The 15608-nt window shown below is 36.6% G+C and overlaps 1 protein-coding gene across 1 annotated transcript in view; it reads left to right on the top strand.

Annotated features, from left to right (window-relative positions):
- The window catches only part of LOC104495822 (metabotropic glutamate receptor 8), a gene marked incomplete at its 3' end in the record, with an annotated part of 86355 nt that extends 75545 nt beyond the window's left edge, over positions 1-10810 (top strand). The window contains exon 4 of the mRNA XM_010138851.1: positions 9875-10810. Coding sequence (XP_010137153.1) covers positions 9875-10810 — 936 coding nt within the window. The remainder of the gene's footprint in view (positions 1-9874) is intronic.
- Positions 10811-15608: the final 4798 nt, after the last annotated feature.

A 15608-nucleotide genomic window follows, 5' to 3' on the forward strand; every position in this document is an offset into this window, starting at 1 on the left:
TTTTTAGGATGTCTTTTTCTGTATTCTGCTGATACTCTGCTCTCCTTTATCTTATGGTTCGACTGTAAATTCTTTAGGATTGAAACCATCATTTTTTATTGTGGATTTGTTTAGCCCTTAGTGTAATTGAGGTCTTGGTCTCTGAGCAGTGTGAAAATAAAAAGAATACATTATTTGTGTGTTGGTATTATTTTGTAGGAAAGATTGTCCAGGTTGGAATTTAGAGACATTCATTCTTTGGTTTCATATGCAGATCATCTTTTGCATTGCTCAAGAAACAGGAAATAGATTAAACCACTTAAAAATAATGATGCAGGATTAAAACTAAAACAAACCCATCAACACCTTTTTTTTCATGTTGAACTGAGACTTTTTATGATTGACTCATTTCTAGTTTAAAAATAATGAAATATTAAAGATAATAAAAGGGGTGTCAGGTCATCTCCTTAAGTAATATTAAATACGTGTATGGATTATGCCCTTGTTAGCATAACTCCTCTGAAGTTACTGGATTGACCTAAATTTGCTGAAGTTCTAGTCCAGTACATTATTTTACAGGCCATCGTGAAAGTGTTTGGGGACAGCAGCATCTTGTCTTGATGAAGAAACTCACCTTCAAACTAATAGAATTATTAAAAGCACGTAATGATGACTATTTTTCACTAAACAATGGAATTTATTAAATGAATTAGTCTTAAAATTAAAGAAAAAAATCTATATAAAATGCCTTTAAAGTCAAATGGCAGCTGTGTTTAACCCCTTGTCTTCCTTTAGTTTACCCCGAGCTGTGAAATGGGAGAGAATCTGAGCACCATTGGAAACCCAAGGTATCTGACACAGACTGGAAGGAAATATAGCAACTATGGAGCACTGGATTTGGGACAGGCCAAGTCAAAATTTCACTCAGATAACTGCAAATAAAAGCAACAGGTTTTGGAGGGAGCGTGTTTGTTAAAACTTCATCAAGAAATGTAACTAGTCCATTGAACTAGTGATCACATGGACCTTGGGCAGAACTGAGAAGATTCCACAGGCACAATGAAATTGACATTAAAAACGTTTTTGTCAGAACTAGGCTCCTTTTCTCAAAGCACTAAATTTTTTGAAGTACACTTGCAGGCTATTTCTGCATGATCAACTGCAGGAAGAAAAAAAGTGCTTCCAAGACTTATGGATCAAATAACCTTAGTATTAGAACCAGTCAAAACCTATCACCTGACAAAAAAAAAAAGGACAATGGTGGAGGGTTTCTTCTCAAAACAGAATTTTCTTAAAGAAGAATCTAAATCTGACAAGGAAACAAAAACGTTGGTTATATTGAATAGAAATGCCTACTAGATTGCCTGCTGGATTGGTACAATTCCATCTGATAGTTACACAACGCATTAACAGTATCTTCTTACTTGACGACCTGCTAATCTTTCACTGCACTTTGTGCTAGTCTACTCCCTAAGGCATCTGAGATTAACCTGTTTATTTCCAGGTATTCCATGCACCTTAATAAGTCTGTTGTTTTGCAAAGCAAAGAAAAGAAGTGAATATACTGCAGCTCCTTTTACCCTTGTACCAAGCCTGTTTGGGTCAGCACTTGGGGTAGTCCATCAGTAGCAGCCAAAACCACAGGTAGAGGAAAGTAAAAGTAAAACAAAAAGATCCCTAACCATTCAAAGGCTAGAACTTTAAGACTGTATTTTAAAGTCTATGTAGAACTAACAAACGGTCTCTGTAGATTATGATACTGTGGTAAGATTATTCCCTGTTTAAGGTTTCCACAATACGCCACTCTATGTAACTATTCATCAGTCATGAATTATATGCCTTAACTAGTGAGGTTTGTTTCTTTCAGGTAAAATTACAGTCTAGCACACTAAATAATATAATTCCATTGATAAAGCAAGGCTAGTATTTAACCTCTTCTGTTAATGAGCATAGGAAAATTTCTATTTGTTTACACCATTCTTTTCTGTTTCCATGTATGACCTCAGAGAATCCTTTCCTTTAATTATGTTGCCCTACCTGAAAATTACTTGTTAATATGACCAGAATATTAAAAATAAATTCCCTTAGCTTTAGTAATTCCAGAGATTGGTGATATTGTAGTTCTGGGAAACTGGAGATGACACGAAAGATCTTGACATGCTGAGGAAGCACAAAACTATTATGATGTTTCTGGTATTAATGATTTCAAAAGATATTGCTCAATAAAAATTTTTTTAATCAAGCTCTCTAAAATTTAAATATTTGCTGGACAGAAAACCCTCCAGACCTAAGAGATGGAGATCAGTTATATCCCTGCTTAAGCTTTTTACCCATATTTTAAACTTTCTTAAGAGTCTCCGCTGCTCCTGTCTGTATGACAGACTCCCTCCAGCCTACTGCACAGTTGAGAATTAAGCAAGCTAAATAAGGAGGTCGCTCTGAAGGTAATCCCTCCTACGTAGTATTTATTTCCATGGAAACTACAACAGATACAAAGAGCACAAAACCACTGTTTGATAGAGCAAATTCTCAGCTACAAAACACTCTTTTTTGACATAATCACCCCCCCGGCTGTGTATTTTCCCCAGTGATGAACAAGCATCTGCACAACGCGCTTGTTAAAAACCTGCCCCAGTGGAGGGGACCCACTGTCACTGTTGGTGCTGCAGGAACACACCACCCGCTCCCTCACTGTGCTGACACCTACGGTTTAGTCTCCATAAACATTCAGCAAGTGTTGGTGAATGTCAATGGGTGCAATTTTTTTTCTGCATGGGGGAATTCAGTGACACCCCTTTGCTTCATACACACTCCCATGTCAGACCCCAGGTTGTCAGTCTGCCCCTCTGCTGCCATCTGTCACACAGCAACAAAATCTAATGGAATGTTGGTGAGAAGGTTTAACCTCTACTGCTGTACCACCAACATTTGCCTCTGACCATCGTGGGCCAATGCGATAGAGTAGAAGGCATTACCTTCAGAGCAGCCATCGTAATCTGCCCAAGTTCACTGAGGAACTCAGACTATCAGAACTGCATAGACTAACTCTGAGCTTAGAGACCGAAGTTGTTTAACCAGTCTGTAGCACTGCTTTTCACCTTCCGCCCTGTAGTGCAGGACATTTTAAATCATACATTCATAAAAAAATTATACATGCATTATGTAAATAGGTATTAAAGTTTAAATGATAGTAAATTTAACTGTTTTTTTTCTTCCTTTAGTGAAGCTGTGAGATAGATAAGGTGAGTGGTGTGCCTAGGAGAAACGTTGGGCAGGTGGATGCACAGTTAGGAGAAGTCAGCTTCTATTTGGATTGTAACAACAGCAATCATATGCACTTCTGTTACTAAAGGAAAAGGAAAAGAATGATTTTCCTTGTAGTATTGCAGACTAGTCCTGTAATGGTCATTGCATCTGATCAAGCTTTTCAGACTCCTTTTCAAATTGATATTTGACTGCATTAATTTTCAGGCATTACATGGTATAACCAAAGATATGATCCCATGTTCTTTGCAAACCTCTAGGAATGTCTATGCCTGAAATTCTGGAAAATGATGTCTCAGTTGTTAGGAAAACATCTGTATGGGGTGAATGAAGTAAATAAGTTACAGCCATTATGGGAGATTTGGTAATGATAGTGATTTTATACTGCCACTGACAATCTAGAGTCATTCTTGGTTTGATTTGGTTTGATTTGGTTTAGTTTGTTTTGTTTTGTTTTTTTTTTTTTTTAATTTGAAACTGTGTTTTTTGTCCTTGACATTTCCCTTCTGCCTACTTAAATATTTGTGGTTTTAGTCTGTAAGTATAACCAGCTTTTCTCCAGAGGGATAAAAGCTGTCTGGCAGACTGAATGCAATAATCATTATATTTAGGCTCATAATGAATTCACATTAGTTGAACAAGTTTTAGTTTAATATTGAGTTTTGATGGTTCAGATGACTTGATTGGACAAGGTACATTAAAGACTTGAACTTTTACTGTGAGAATAGATGCATTAGACAATTTAAGAAGCTAAATATTAAACTAAATTGCCTGAATTCACTCACTTGCTATGCTTCTCTGATGAACCTTTTTGTCAGAAGATAAAAACTTCCAGGAACTCAAGACAAAAGTAGGAACAGTTCTTAGTGACAACTGGAGGTGATATTTCAGTTCTTCGTCATTTTTGTAACTAAGAATCTGCATATCTATTAAAAGTCATACAAATTTATATGTGAGAGCCTTGATGCTTCTGAAAGTCTTGGCTAACAGACTACAAAATAAGATGTTTGCCTGTTCCCATAGCTCCGGTAGAATGAACTGCTCGCATTCCTCTCTTCAGATCTTGCATAAATCCACTTATTACAGTAATATCCTTAAGCACATTTTTCATAATTTTTAATAAATATCTAGCTCTGAGATAATAGTTCACTTTCCAAATGAAAATTCCTGCAAGTGATAACATAACATAACGTAATCAGAAACCTTAAAATGTTGTCCACCAGCATCCTTGATATAAACACTCTGATGGCCGTCCAAGTGCTTTTATGTTGTCACTGGTTGCTGAATTATGTTAAGTGATAAATTTTTCCATTATCATTAAGAATGGAAAACAGAGCAGGTTTGTACACATAAATGGTTCAGAAATTATATGTGACCGATTAACAGCATTTTTGATCAGGCTCCTCTGTTTGCTCAGGGCATTGTTAAATGAATGAGTTGCTTGATTATTGGAAGAACATAGATGCCAGGAATGTAAATGTGCTACTTGTACTGTGTCATGTAAATCTCATCTTGCTTTAGCTCAGTTTTCACATCATTAATTGTTGGCTTTATTATTAAATATTAGAGGAAATGGTATTTAAGTGTTTATGAAGGATAGAGGTGTTTACGTGGTTTTGATATGAAATTTTGTCTGTATTTTAATTTGGATTATTTTGTCTGTATTTTAATGGTTTAGTGAACTGTGAATCTTACTGTTGCAAATTAAAGCAAATTGCAGCTCTGTCAGGCAGATATATAGAGAGGATTTTTATGTCTATTTAAATAGCAATGAAGCCATTCTCTTTTTGTATCATGATGCATTTCACAGAAAATGAGTACATGTCTTACAGACATACTGTCAAACTCTTTCTTACGTTTTCACTCCAGTAAGTATTGGAATAGTAGAAAATGGATCCTCATCTTAGGGGAATGTGATGTACTTATGATAGCACATCAATCTATCAGACACTTTGCAAGTTCAGAGAAACTACTCAAATAAAATTAATAATAATGTTTAAACTATTATTAATGATAGATACAAAGCTAGGCTATTCCAGTCCATCTGACCTAGGTGATGAATTCAGATGCATTAAACAATGAAATTGGCCTTGTCATGTATTGTACTGTAGTGAACAGCAGCCAGAAGGTGTCACATGAAAATGAAAATAACAAAATATGTCTTATAGAAACTGTGTTTACCTATGGGAACTCTAATAATCTGACACTCACTCAGCCTTAGCAGGGTCTGAGAAGTATAAAGAGTGCTGCAGACCCAGATATTTTGATCAGTAAGGGCTGAAGAGATGCAGAAATTTTTCATTCTTTTTCAATGTCAAAAACTCCCTTCTTTTCTGGTTTTCTTTTGTTAGGCTTTGACTTCTTTGTCAGTTTCCTTCCTCAGTGAGAATTTAGTTTAAAATGTGTACCTAAAGTTAAGCTCCCCTGAAGTTAGTTTTGTAACATCTGAACTTCTAGATCACTTTAGGGCGGGTTTTCCAAAGTATTTAGATTGCAAAAACTGCAAATGGAAGCATAGTGGGATTTTCAAAAGCACTTAAACAGATAAGGCACTTAGCTACCATTTAAATTAATTAGATGGATTGAACACGTTCCCCTTGGCACTTTTGAAAGTTCCACTTCTAAGTGTTTATGTCTGCATAAAAAAAAAAATATTTTCAAAAGTGGCTGAGCATCCACCAACTCCCCTTAATGTTTATGACTATTACAGGTTTTCAGCAATTCTGAAAATTATACAATGTCCCTGGATTTATGCTTCCAAATGATCATCCCTCACTTTAATTTTTCTTAGCAGTTTCTACTATGGTTTACTGTCTAAAGTTAATCTCGGAGAAGACATGGGATCAATACTACTATAAACTAAGGATAGAAAAATAATGACATGAGTGAATCTTCTGCACAGGTTCTAGAAGCCAGGTCCTTTGCTATGTGTATTCAGGGACTGAAAAAACAAAAAAGACCATTGTTGCAATTATGTCTTGTACTGAATTTCATTATTACATTTATATTATGCAAAATAACAGCTCAAAAATACATTATGGGCAAAGACCGCTGCAGGTTACGGATAGCTGGGAACGAACCAGATGACAAGAAGTAGCATGACTTTTCAGTCTTTAATCGCTGCATATACAAAAACTGTTAGCAAACCCATCCGCATGTAATAAAAGTAGGTGCTGCTCACACTGAGGTATAGTTTCCCCGCCCTTTACTCTGCCTCTGTTACAGTAGTGTCTGAATAGCAGTCTGAGGGTGTATGCATGTTAGCATTTTGTTTTCAATCAGAAGACTGCTTTTGAGAAGAATCTTCTAATTATTTCAGCTTAGCACACTTCCTCATTGTGGAGAGAGTCTCAGGCTATATGAACTTAATTCCTCTGGGCTGAGGTGAAAAGAGAAGATGCTTTCCAGCGGGACGTCTAATTCTCTTTAATCGTTACCAGGTGTTCAGTCCACTGAAGTACATTAAAATTAGTTCAACATAACCTTCCTTCACAGACTCTGATTTCAAATACTGACCAATGAGAACATCAAGCCCTCAGAGCCAGCACCTTTGCTCCACAAATCAACTCTTATGATGCCATGGTGCTCATTAATGTAGCTGTAAACTGAGTTGTCAGGATGGTTTGGTTCATGGGAGAACGCCATCTTTGCACCCACTTCCAGAGTTAAAGTCCTACAATGCCAGAATTTTCTCAGATCTGAAAGTACTTTAAAAGAGATCTCCAGTTTCAAACACTAGTCCATGTTTCTTGGGAATGTATCTTCTCTTTCTTGTTAGGTAGAAAATGACATAAAAAACTCATGAGCAAGGACTCATAACATTTTTCTTAAGAGCTTTTTCAGAAATGTAGGTCAACCTAAATGTAACTCTGTGTTTTGCCTAAAAAAAGTAATCCAGACAAGACAGATTGTAAGACATAATTTTTATACCTTGTGAAATGCACCTGAACCAGCCATTCATCCTGTTTTTTCTCTACGTTGATTTAGTATTTTTTATGGTTTTAGAGTCCATTCTTGTTTGAATTGTTCAATCACTAAGAGCTAATAGTGTTTATATTCACAATTATTATGTTTAAAAAGAGAAAAGACTCGTGTTTGTTTAGCCAATAAGTTTTCCAACATTCATAACCATATACTGCCAAGCTGGAAATCATATCCTGTGTAGTTTATGTGTTGGATGTACTAGAATGAAAAACATTATATGAATCTTTACCAATGACCTTCAGAAACAGGAATTTATTATTAGTTGTTGCCACTGGGGTGTATAACATGAAGCACTCCAGTATATTGCCACGTGTATAAGCGTGTGTTTAGACAATAAAGCACCGTTAAGACAAAAGTGTGAGAAATCATAAGTACCTGTACAATAAAAAGATTTTTTTTTTCTTTTATTAAAGTAGAAACTCTGAAAGACACAAAGGAATTCTGTGTACCTATCTAAGCTGTGGATTCACAATACAGTAAATGTGGGTTTAGGACGCTTAATGCCAGATAAGAAACACTGTAGCCTCATGGTATGAAATGCTATCTGGTATATATTCACTTTGTTAGTTTAAATGTGTTTAAAAAATTGGACTTCTTAACTTTATCCTGTCAGGCTTTCTGCCCGATTAGATATTTCCTGCCCATGACATTCTAAATTTACACTTGATCAGGTATTGTGTACCCTCCTGGTGATTCTGTATCGTGTATTATAACCTGGTAAATATGCAGTAGTGTTCTTTTTTGATGCATCCCAAACTTATCCATAGACCTGGATTAATGACCATGGCATCCTGTTGCCCACATCATCAAAGTATCTGACTATATTAGAAGCTTTGATGTATTTATTCTCTTAACGACACTGCAAAGGAGAACGCGTATTTGCTATCACACTGTTTTCATCATAGCGTGTTTTCTCTCCTGTCTAGGAGATGAAGAAGTAGGGGGGTTATGCAGGCTTTGAGAATTTCAGTGAATAGAATGAGGAGATTGTACAGAGATCAAGTGCTCTGCTAGGGCTCTATCAAAGCTGTTTCATGCAACTGGGTTATTCTTATGGTTTTCAGAGAGCTAATTACTGAAAATATTTCCTTCTAGATACTCACCAGATGCCGCATTTGGTGTAATTGTCACAGTCCTTGATATAAAATATGGATAACCTCTGCAGGTTCAGGATAGATCCAAACCCCTCTGAAGTTCTTGAGTGACTGAGGATTCACAGAGCTAGTTGTATGAGTGAGTCTCCTTGTTACTGTGTGGTCCATTGTTTGCCCATTTGAGTGGCAAATAACAACAAAGTCCTACACTGTGGGAGAGGAGAGAAAGAGCCTGGCTGCTTGTGGCTGCTTTATTCACCCTGCATGGTGCTGTAACTGGTGCTCCAGCTGTCTGAGGAAGGCAAATGAGGCCGGCAATGTTACATTGTGAATTTCTCTCAAATTTTTTGAAAAATTGCTGGAAAAATAAACTGTTAGGGCCAAAATTATCCCTCTTGATAAGCCAACCCCATTCTGTCCTCCTCCAGAAGGACCTGAAAACATTCCTAATGCCTAAAGTTTTGTTACTGCTGTTTCACTTATAAATAAAGCCTCCAAACGAATCAAAAGTGCTAAGTACTTAATAGGCAAGAACAAGGTAAGTCCTTTGTCCTTGAGTGCTTACCGCCTAACAAAGGAATGAGAGGTGGAGCATGGGAGCAGCACAGAGTGATCCTGGTGCCTAACAAGTTGCTCTTTGCCTCATGTGCTGCTCATTGTGACCTCTGGCAGAGGAGTTTTGCTAAGTCTGGGCTAGGAGAGCTGGGACCAAACTGAGGATAATTTTAAGCAGGAGACATTATAAATCCATGAGTTTCCTATTCAGCATTTATTTGGAGGGTATGCAAGAAGAATCGATAAGTGGGTGCAAAAAGTGTATTTTGTTAATGTGCTGCTGTGGGGAAATCTCGGATTTCCGAAGCAAGGCTACATTGTGTGCATCTCTTCTATACTACAAAAAGATCCTTGGACTTTAGGAGTGTTGAAGTAGTAGCCACGACTACTTTTTCCATTATTATTCAGCAAGCAATTTTTAATCTTCTGGAAATGTAAACAAAACTCCCGTGTGCATTTCAAGGTGTAGAAAGCAGAAAAGTATAAAATATCCCCATTCATGGAAGAAGTGACATCATGGATGGGTTTTTCTGGCACTCTTTGTTCTGCCAGAGCTGATGCAAGGAGATTTTAATATATTTCTTTACTGCACTAGTAACTTATTTGAAACTCACATGGTCTTATTTTGTAATTAAATGTTTGAGAACTACTGGTGTTTATATTTGCATGTGATTAACTTTTAAAGCAGTGTCTGCAGGGCTTTTTGTTTTATTCTAGCCTGGAGTCAGTAAATATATTTACAGATGTCAGTTTGGTCAGCAGTAAAGAGGTAAATAGGAACTAATGACACTCGTCAAGCCTGTGGCATGAATGATTTATTGGACACAATCATTTAACACTTTTATAAAGTCAATACAAGGGAAAGAAATGGGTTTCTTATTATGGTAAACTGTATTTGTACCGTCAGCGTGTAATGATTTATGACAAACTTCTGGTCAGGATTAGGATATTATAAATGGGGGGAAAATAGAAGGCTCATTAATTTTTTATACCCACAGGTAGAAGACATGCAGTGGGCTAATAGACAACACACTCATCCAGCTTCTGTCTGCAGCTTGCCCTGTAAAGCTGGGGAAAGAAAGAAAACTGTGAAGGGAGTGCCCTGCTGCTGGCACTGTGAGCGCTGTGAGGGGTACCATTACCAGGTGGATGAATTCAACTGCGAACTGTGCCCCATTAATAAGAGACCAAACGCCAACCGTACGGATTGCCAGCTTATTCCTATAATCAAACTGGAGTGGCATTCTCCTTGGGCCATCGTGCCGGTCTTCATAGCTATTCTCGGTATATTTGCCACCACCTTTGTGATTGTGACATTTGTCCAGTACAACGACACACCAATCGTCAGGGCCTCTGGACGGGAGCTCAGTTATGTGCTCTTGACTGGGATTTTTCTCTGTTACTCCATTACTTTTTTAATGATTGCAACTCCTGATACAGTGGTCTGCTCGTTTCGAAGGATCTTTTTAGGACTTGGCATGTGTTTCAGCTATGCTGCCCTGCTTACGAAAACAAACAGGATTCACAGAATATTTGAACAAGGTAAAAAATCTGTCACAGCTCCCAAATTTATTAGTCCAGCTTCCCAGCTGGTGATCACTTTCAGCCTCATATCCATGCAGCTTATTGGAGTCTTCATATGGTTTGCTATCGATCCACCACATACCATCGTAGACTATGGAGAACAGAGGACACTTGAACCAGAAAATGCCAGGGGAGTTCTCAAATGTGACATTTCAGATCTTTCGCTCATTTGTTCCCTTGGATACAGTATTCTCTTGATGGTCACATGCACTGTTTATGCTATTAAAACAAGAGGGGTTCCAGAGACCTTCAACGAAGCAAAACCGATTGGATTTACTATGTACACAACCTGCATAATTTGGTTAGCTTTTATTCCAATCTTTTTTGGTACAGCCCAATCAGCAGAGAAGGTAAGCATTGATAAGTTTATAAATCAAATGCTATCTTTTTCTATTTTCATCCAACAATACTTATAGCGCTACAATTATTTTCACTCTTACAAATGAGTAATTCTGAAAGTTGCAAACAAACTCTCAGAATACAAAGAAAATATATGATTCAAAAGGTTGGTTTTCTATCATTTAACACAGGAAACTGAATGTGATTGTGCTGTGGTTGGCCTGAGAATTTTGACATTGTGTATCCTTAAATAACGGTTTCTTCTAATGTTTGTTATTACTCTTCAGTGGTGCTATAGCCTGTTACGTGAAGCACTATAAATCTTTGTTATCCTCAGATTTGATAGAAATGGTTGCATTTCAGAAGTCTAAGAAGATCAACTTACATTTATCAAAAATAATGAAGAAGAATGCCTGGGCAGAATGAAAAAAATTACTTGTCTCTCTGGCTGAAACATATAAGTTAAAAAATAGTAGGAGGAATGAATGAAGTATTTGTAAATCATATAAAGTGTAATTCACTAATTATTATTTCAGAGCAAGAAGAAAATATTTTCCTGCTCTTTTAATGAGAAATGAAACGTTGCATACTTGGATACCTGATATTCATTGTTTAATTGACTCTCACTTCTAATGGGAAGGCAGAGGTAAATGTCAGCTGTGTGAATCTGGGTGATACTGGTAAAAGTGACAAGTTAGGTAGGAAAGCGCAGTAATACCAGCATCAACCTTCAAAACTGCAAATCCATGAGTCTTTTACATAAGGTCTTTCCCCTTTTCTTCTAGCAGGTTTTTTTTTAATAAAGTTTTTAAATATACATTTTAATTTAATTGGAAAAATCAACATGTGTCCACTTACAATCGTACAAAGGTTTGACATGTCTCTGGTTTAGAGGACACTCTTGCCCAAAGAATTAAAGAACAGGTCTGTAGAGCTTGATAAAAGACCTGCTAATTCAAGCAGAGGAATTGTATGGGGAGAGAATTTGGCAGAAAAACATTTTCCTCACTAAAAATTAAAGTAAGCAGGCTTGCTGAATTGGATCAGGCTTGATTTCCATGGCCTTTTGGATTGAGTCAGGGGGAGTGAGTATCAAGGTAATAGCATATCACACATACACGAGTAAAGATAAAAAGTCCTGTTTGATAAAGGAAAACATGTTTAGGTGAATTGTATTTAGATCCTGATTTTTTGTATGTGTAGGCTTAGGTCAGAAGAATACTTCATCAAAATAAATGTGTGGTACTTTTTGTTTTAACAACTTGGGCCAGTCAGTTTTACAGCAAATATAACAAAAGAAATTTATTTCCCAGTATTGAAAACAGTAAATAATACTTGACTGGAAACTATGCAGTGAGTTTTGATTTACACCACTGGTTCACCTCAGCCTATAGTAAAGGATCTTGTCTAAAGACAAGATTAGTGAACATCTCTTTAGCATTTCTTTTATGAAACCCAAGACTGAGCACATGAATTATACTAAATTGTGCATCTTCTTACATTAATTTTCACTTGTTAGTTCCCTTTTTTCCTAAATGATCTGTTATGCTTCAGATAACAACTTTCAGGAGGAGAAATCCCAAATTACTATGCTAATACAGTAGCTCTGTAATTCAAATAATTCTTTTCACAGTGCTGCAACTTTTTGAATCTAACAAACACATTTTTCCACACAGAGTCTTATGGACATCATCATAATAGTTTGTGTATTCATACAATTAAATTGCTTGTCTGAATAGGACAAAAATGTAGTATCTTAGCGCACACATATATACATTGTCTGAATAAACTCCAAGTTGCTTGTAGGTTTCTCAGTTAATGAATAACACTGAGAGAAATATTTTAAAAACAAACTAATACTTTACAGAATATCTTATTTGAAATTCAGTAGTATGATCTTTTTTGAGGATGAAATAAATGATAGAGAAAATGAACAGACTTTTCGTTAGATGCTTGTTTTGCAGTTAATTTTAGAAACCTGAATTTTTTTTTTTAATGACTTGAGTTTGATCAGAGAGAAAGGAGCAATAGGCTATGGAAATTAAAGTACGATTTAAACCTAATGGTTCCTTTTTCGAAATGATGACAATAGTAAAATTTAAGATAGCATTCATTACAATCCAGGTGTGCTTCCACCTAGCATTCATTGAACTATTAGCTTTAGACACAATTCTGTTTGAATAAAGAGTAGTTAAAACTTCTCCAAAATGTTTAGAGCAACTTCTGTTTTCTTAGTAGTGCTTACAACAGTTGCAGAAGTCATATTATGCATTTTTTGAAAGAGAGGTTATATTTTCTGAATTAACTATTCCATGAACACAAATTAAGTAGAAAGTGTATTAAGAAGCTTTTATTTGACTGTCAAAATATTTCCATTGATAAACAAAAAGATAGGACGATTAATGCTAAAAACAGGCATCTAGATCCAAACCTCATAGGTTATTTTTACATTTAGTGGGCTGGGGAACAATTCCCAAAAGTGTAAATTTCCTAAGAGATTCTGGATGGAACCTAGAGGAGTACAGGCCTGTAGAGTTGGCACAAGTCCATAAATTGAGTGTTGGTGTCCATCAAAATTCAATTATGCATGGTGAAACATATATAAATAAGCATAAGTACTTTTCTGCAGACAGACTGTGAATCTTGCTGATATCCTGTGCTTCATAGCAAGAACATGGGAAACTCCTCTCTCTCCACTGTTCACATGAGGAACCTTGGGTCTCTAGCTGGTTAATACAGCTGGGTTGAATGCCTGAATTTGCATGGTATCCATAAGAGAAAATCCAAAAGAGTTAAGGTAACTTGAAAAGACTCAGTGGGAATATGTTGATTTATAGTCTTGACATATGTAACATTTTTAATAGTGCTTTGTAATAGATGCTGTTTCTACTCATACATATTATCTCAGTTTAAGTGTAAGTTTAAAACTAATTCAAAATTGAGAAAACTACTATATAATATTTTAAAAAGTAAGATTAATATATATCTATGACCAATTAACAAAAGGTTAAAATACCAGTCCAAAACAGCCTTGTATAACCCAAGATTGGCAGCTTTTATGGAACTCCATGTTTATTGTTCCGTAAACACCAGCAGAAAATAAAACCCCTCTGGCATTAAACACACCATTATCAGATTCTAATTGTTACAGATGTTCTGCAGAGAACAATAAGATCATTGACTTTAAGTCCTGTGTGACTTTTTTTGTCAAATTCATGATTTTGTCCATTCATGATCAAGACTGTTTTGACAGCTGCTGCTTTACAAAAGGAACCCAATATAAATCGTTAAATTATTCTCGTGCGTCATTGAACTGAATGAAAATATATCCCCAAGACATAAAACACCCATTTCCTAACACCTGTGTAAATGTCAGTGAGGTGCTTTAGAGGCAAAGGAGTGAAACTCCGTGAGAAAGCATTCTGTAAATATAGTGTTCATCTATGTCATGCCCATTTACGTGGCAAAACACTGGAAGTACTGGAATAATCTGGAATGGAGATGTCTGAAATGCCATGATGACTGGAATGCCACAGAAGACGACACAATTTAACTGAGTGATTAAAAAAACAGATGTTTGAACCTCTGGGTAAAATTAAGTTACAACGGCAGACTGCACAAAAACCAGCTGAGGATAGATGTCTGTCTAAAGTAGATCCCTGTTTGATAAACTGAACTTTTAAAATTTTCTTCCTTTTACCGGTTTTGACAGGTGGATAAATCATGTTCATTCACAGATAATAAAGACATAACTTGGATATACTTTGTTTTGAGTGACAAGATGAACACTTTGTTTTCCATAATGTAAAAGAGATTGCACTTTCTGTTAAGGGAAGAGGGCCATAGAAAAAATGGAACTATTTCTTCCTTCTCCTGCAGGAAGAAATCGCAAGGTATAATCTAGAAAGGAAGATAAATTTTAATATATTTCCAGTTATTCTGACAACTTTGATCTTTCTTTTCATAACTGCAACAGAGGCAAACCAAGTTGTAATGTATGGTAGAAATCTTCCCATAAATTGTTATCCTTATGATCCTACTGTTACAGCTGTTCGCATCCTGGATTTACTGATCATGTGGATCTTGTGCTTATATCCAGCTGTTTGTTACTATGATTAAAAGAAGTTAGAAATAATTTGAAGAGTTTATCAATATTAATATGCCTTGTAGATTATTGCTGTAGTTGACAAGAGGAAGACATTCAGTTCTCAGTGGGAGGGAGAGGTAGTTCTTGTCATCAAAAGAGGGGGAGGCCAGGAAGGTATATGGACCTGGCTATTAAAATTCCTGGCCTGGAAGGGGGGTTTTTCTAAACCCTTTATAGTTTGTCCAGCCCACTAGCGTCCCAAGAAAGACGAGATCCTGGCGCCCAACCTGCCTACCACACTCCTGTTAGGGAGAAGGGGAACCACCCCGGGTTCTTTACAACTTGGCCAGCCTGCCAGACATGCACCAGCAGCGTCACTGAAACCAAGTCCCTCTTGGTAGCCCGTAGGATTGGAGGATATCCGCCTAACCTATTCACGGACCCTCACTGGCAGTACTGCAAGGACAAATCCCTTCAGTGTTAAATCAACAATAGTAGTTTATTGTGTAGAGTCGTGACAAACTACAGGTTCGAATGATACCGGTGATGAGTATTGACTGCAAGATGGATTTAAAACAAACTAAGCACACACACAAACCTAAACACTAATGACTATTAATAACTAGCCTGTTGTTAGTATTCAAGTGCACAAAATAGAGAGCTCTTACCCAATAGGCGTCCCCATGATGGGGGTGGAGAAGATAGGTTCAGCCCGTCGACCA

The sequence above is a fragment of the Buceros rhinoceros genome, unplaced genomic scaffold, assembly GCF_000710305.1.
Source record: "Buceros rhinoceros silvestris isolate BGI_N320 unplaced genomic scaffold, ASM71030v1 scaffold8206, whole genome shotgun sequence".
NCBI lineage: Eukaryota > Metazoa > Chordata > Aves > Bucerotiformes > Bucerotidae > Buceros > Buceros rhinoceros.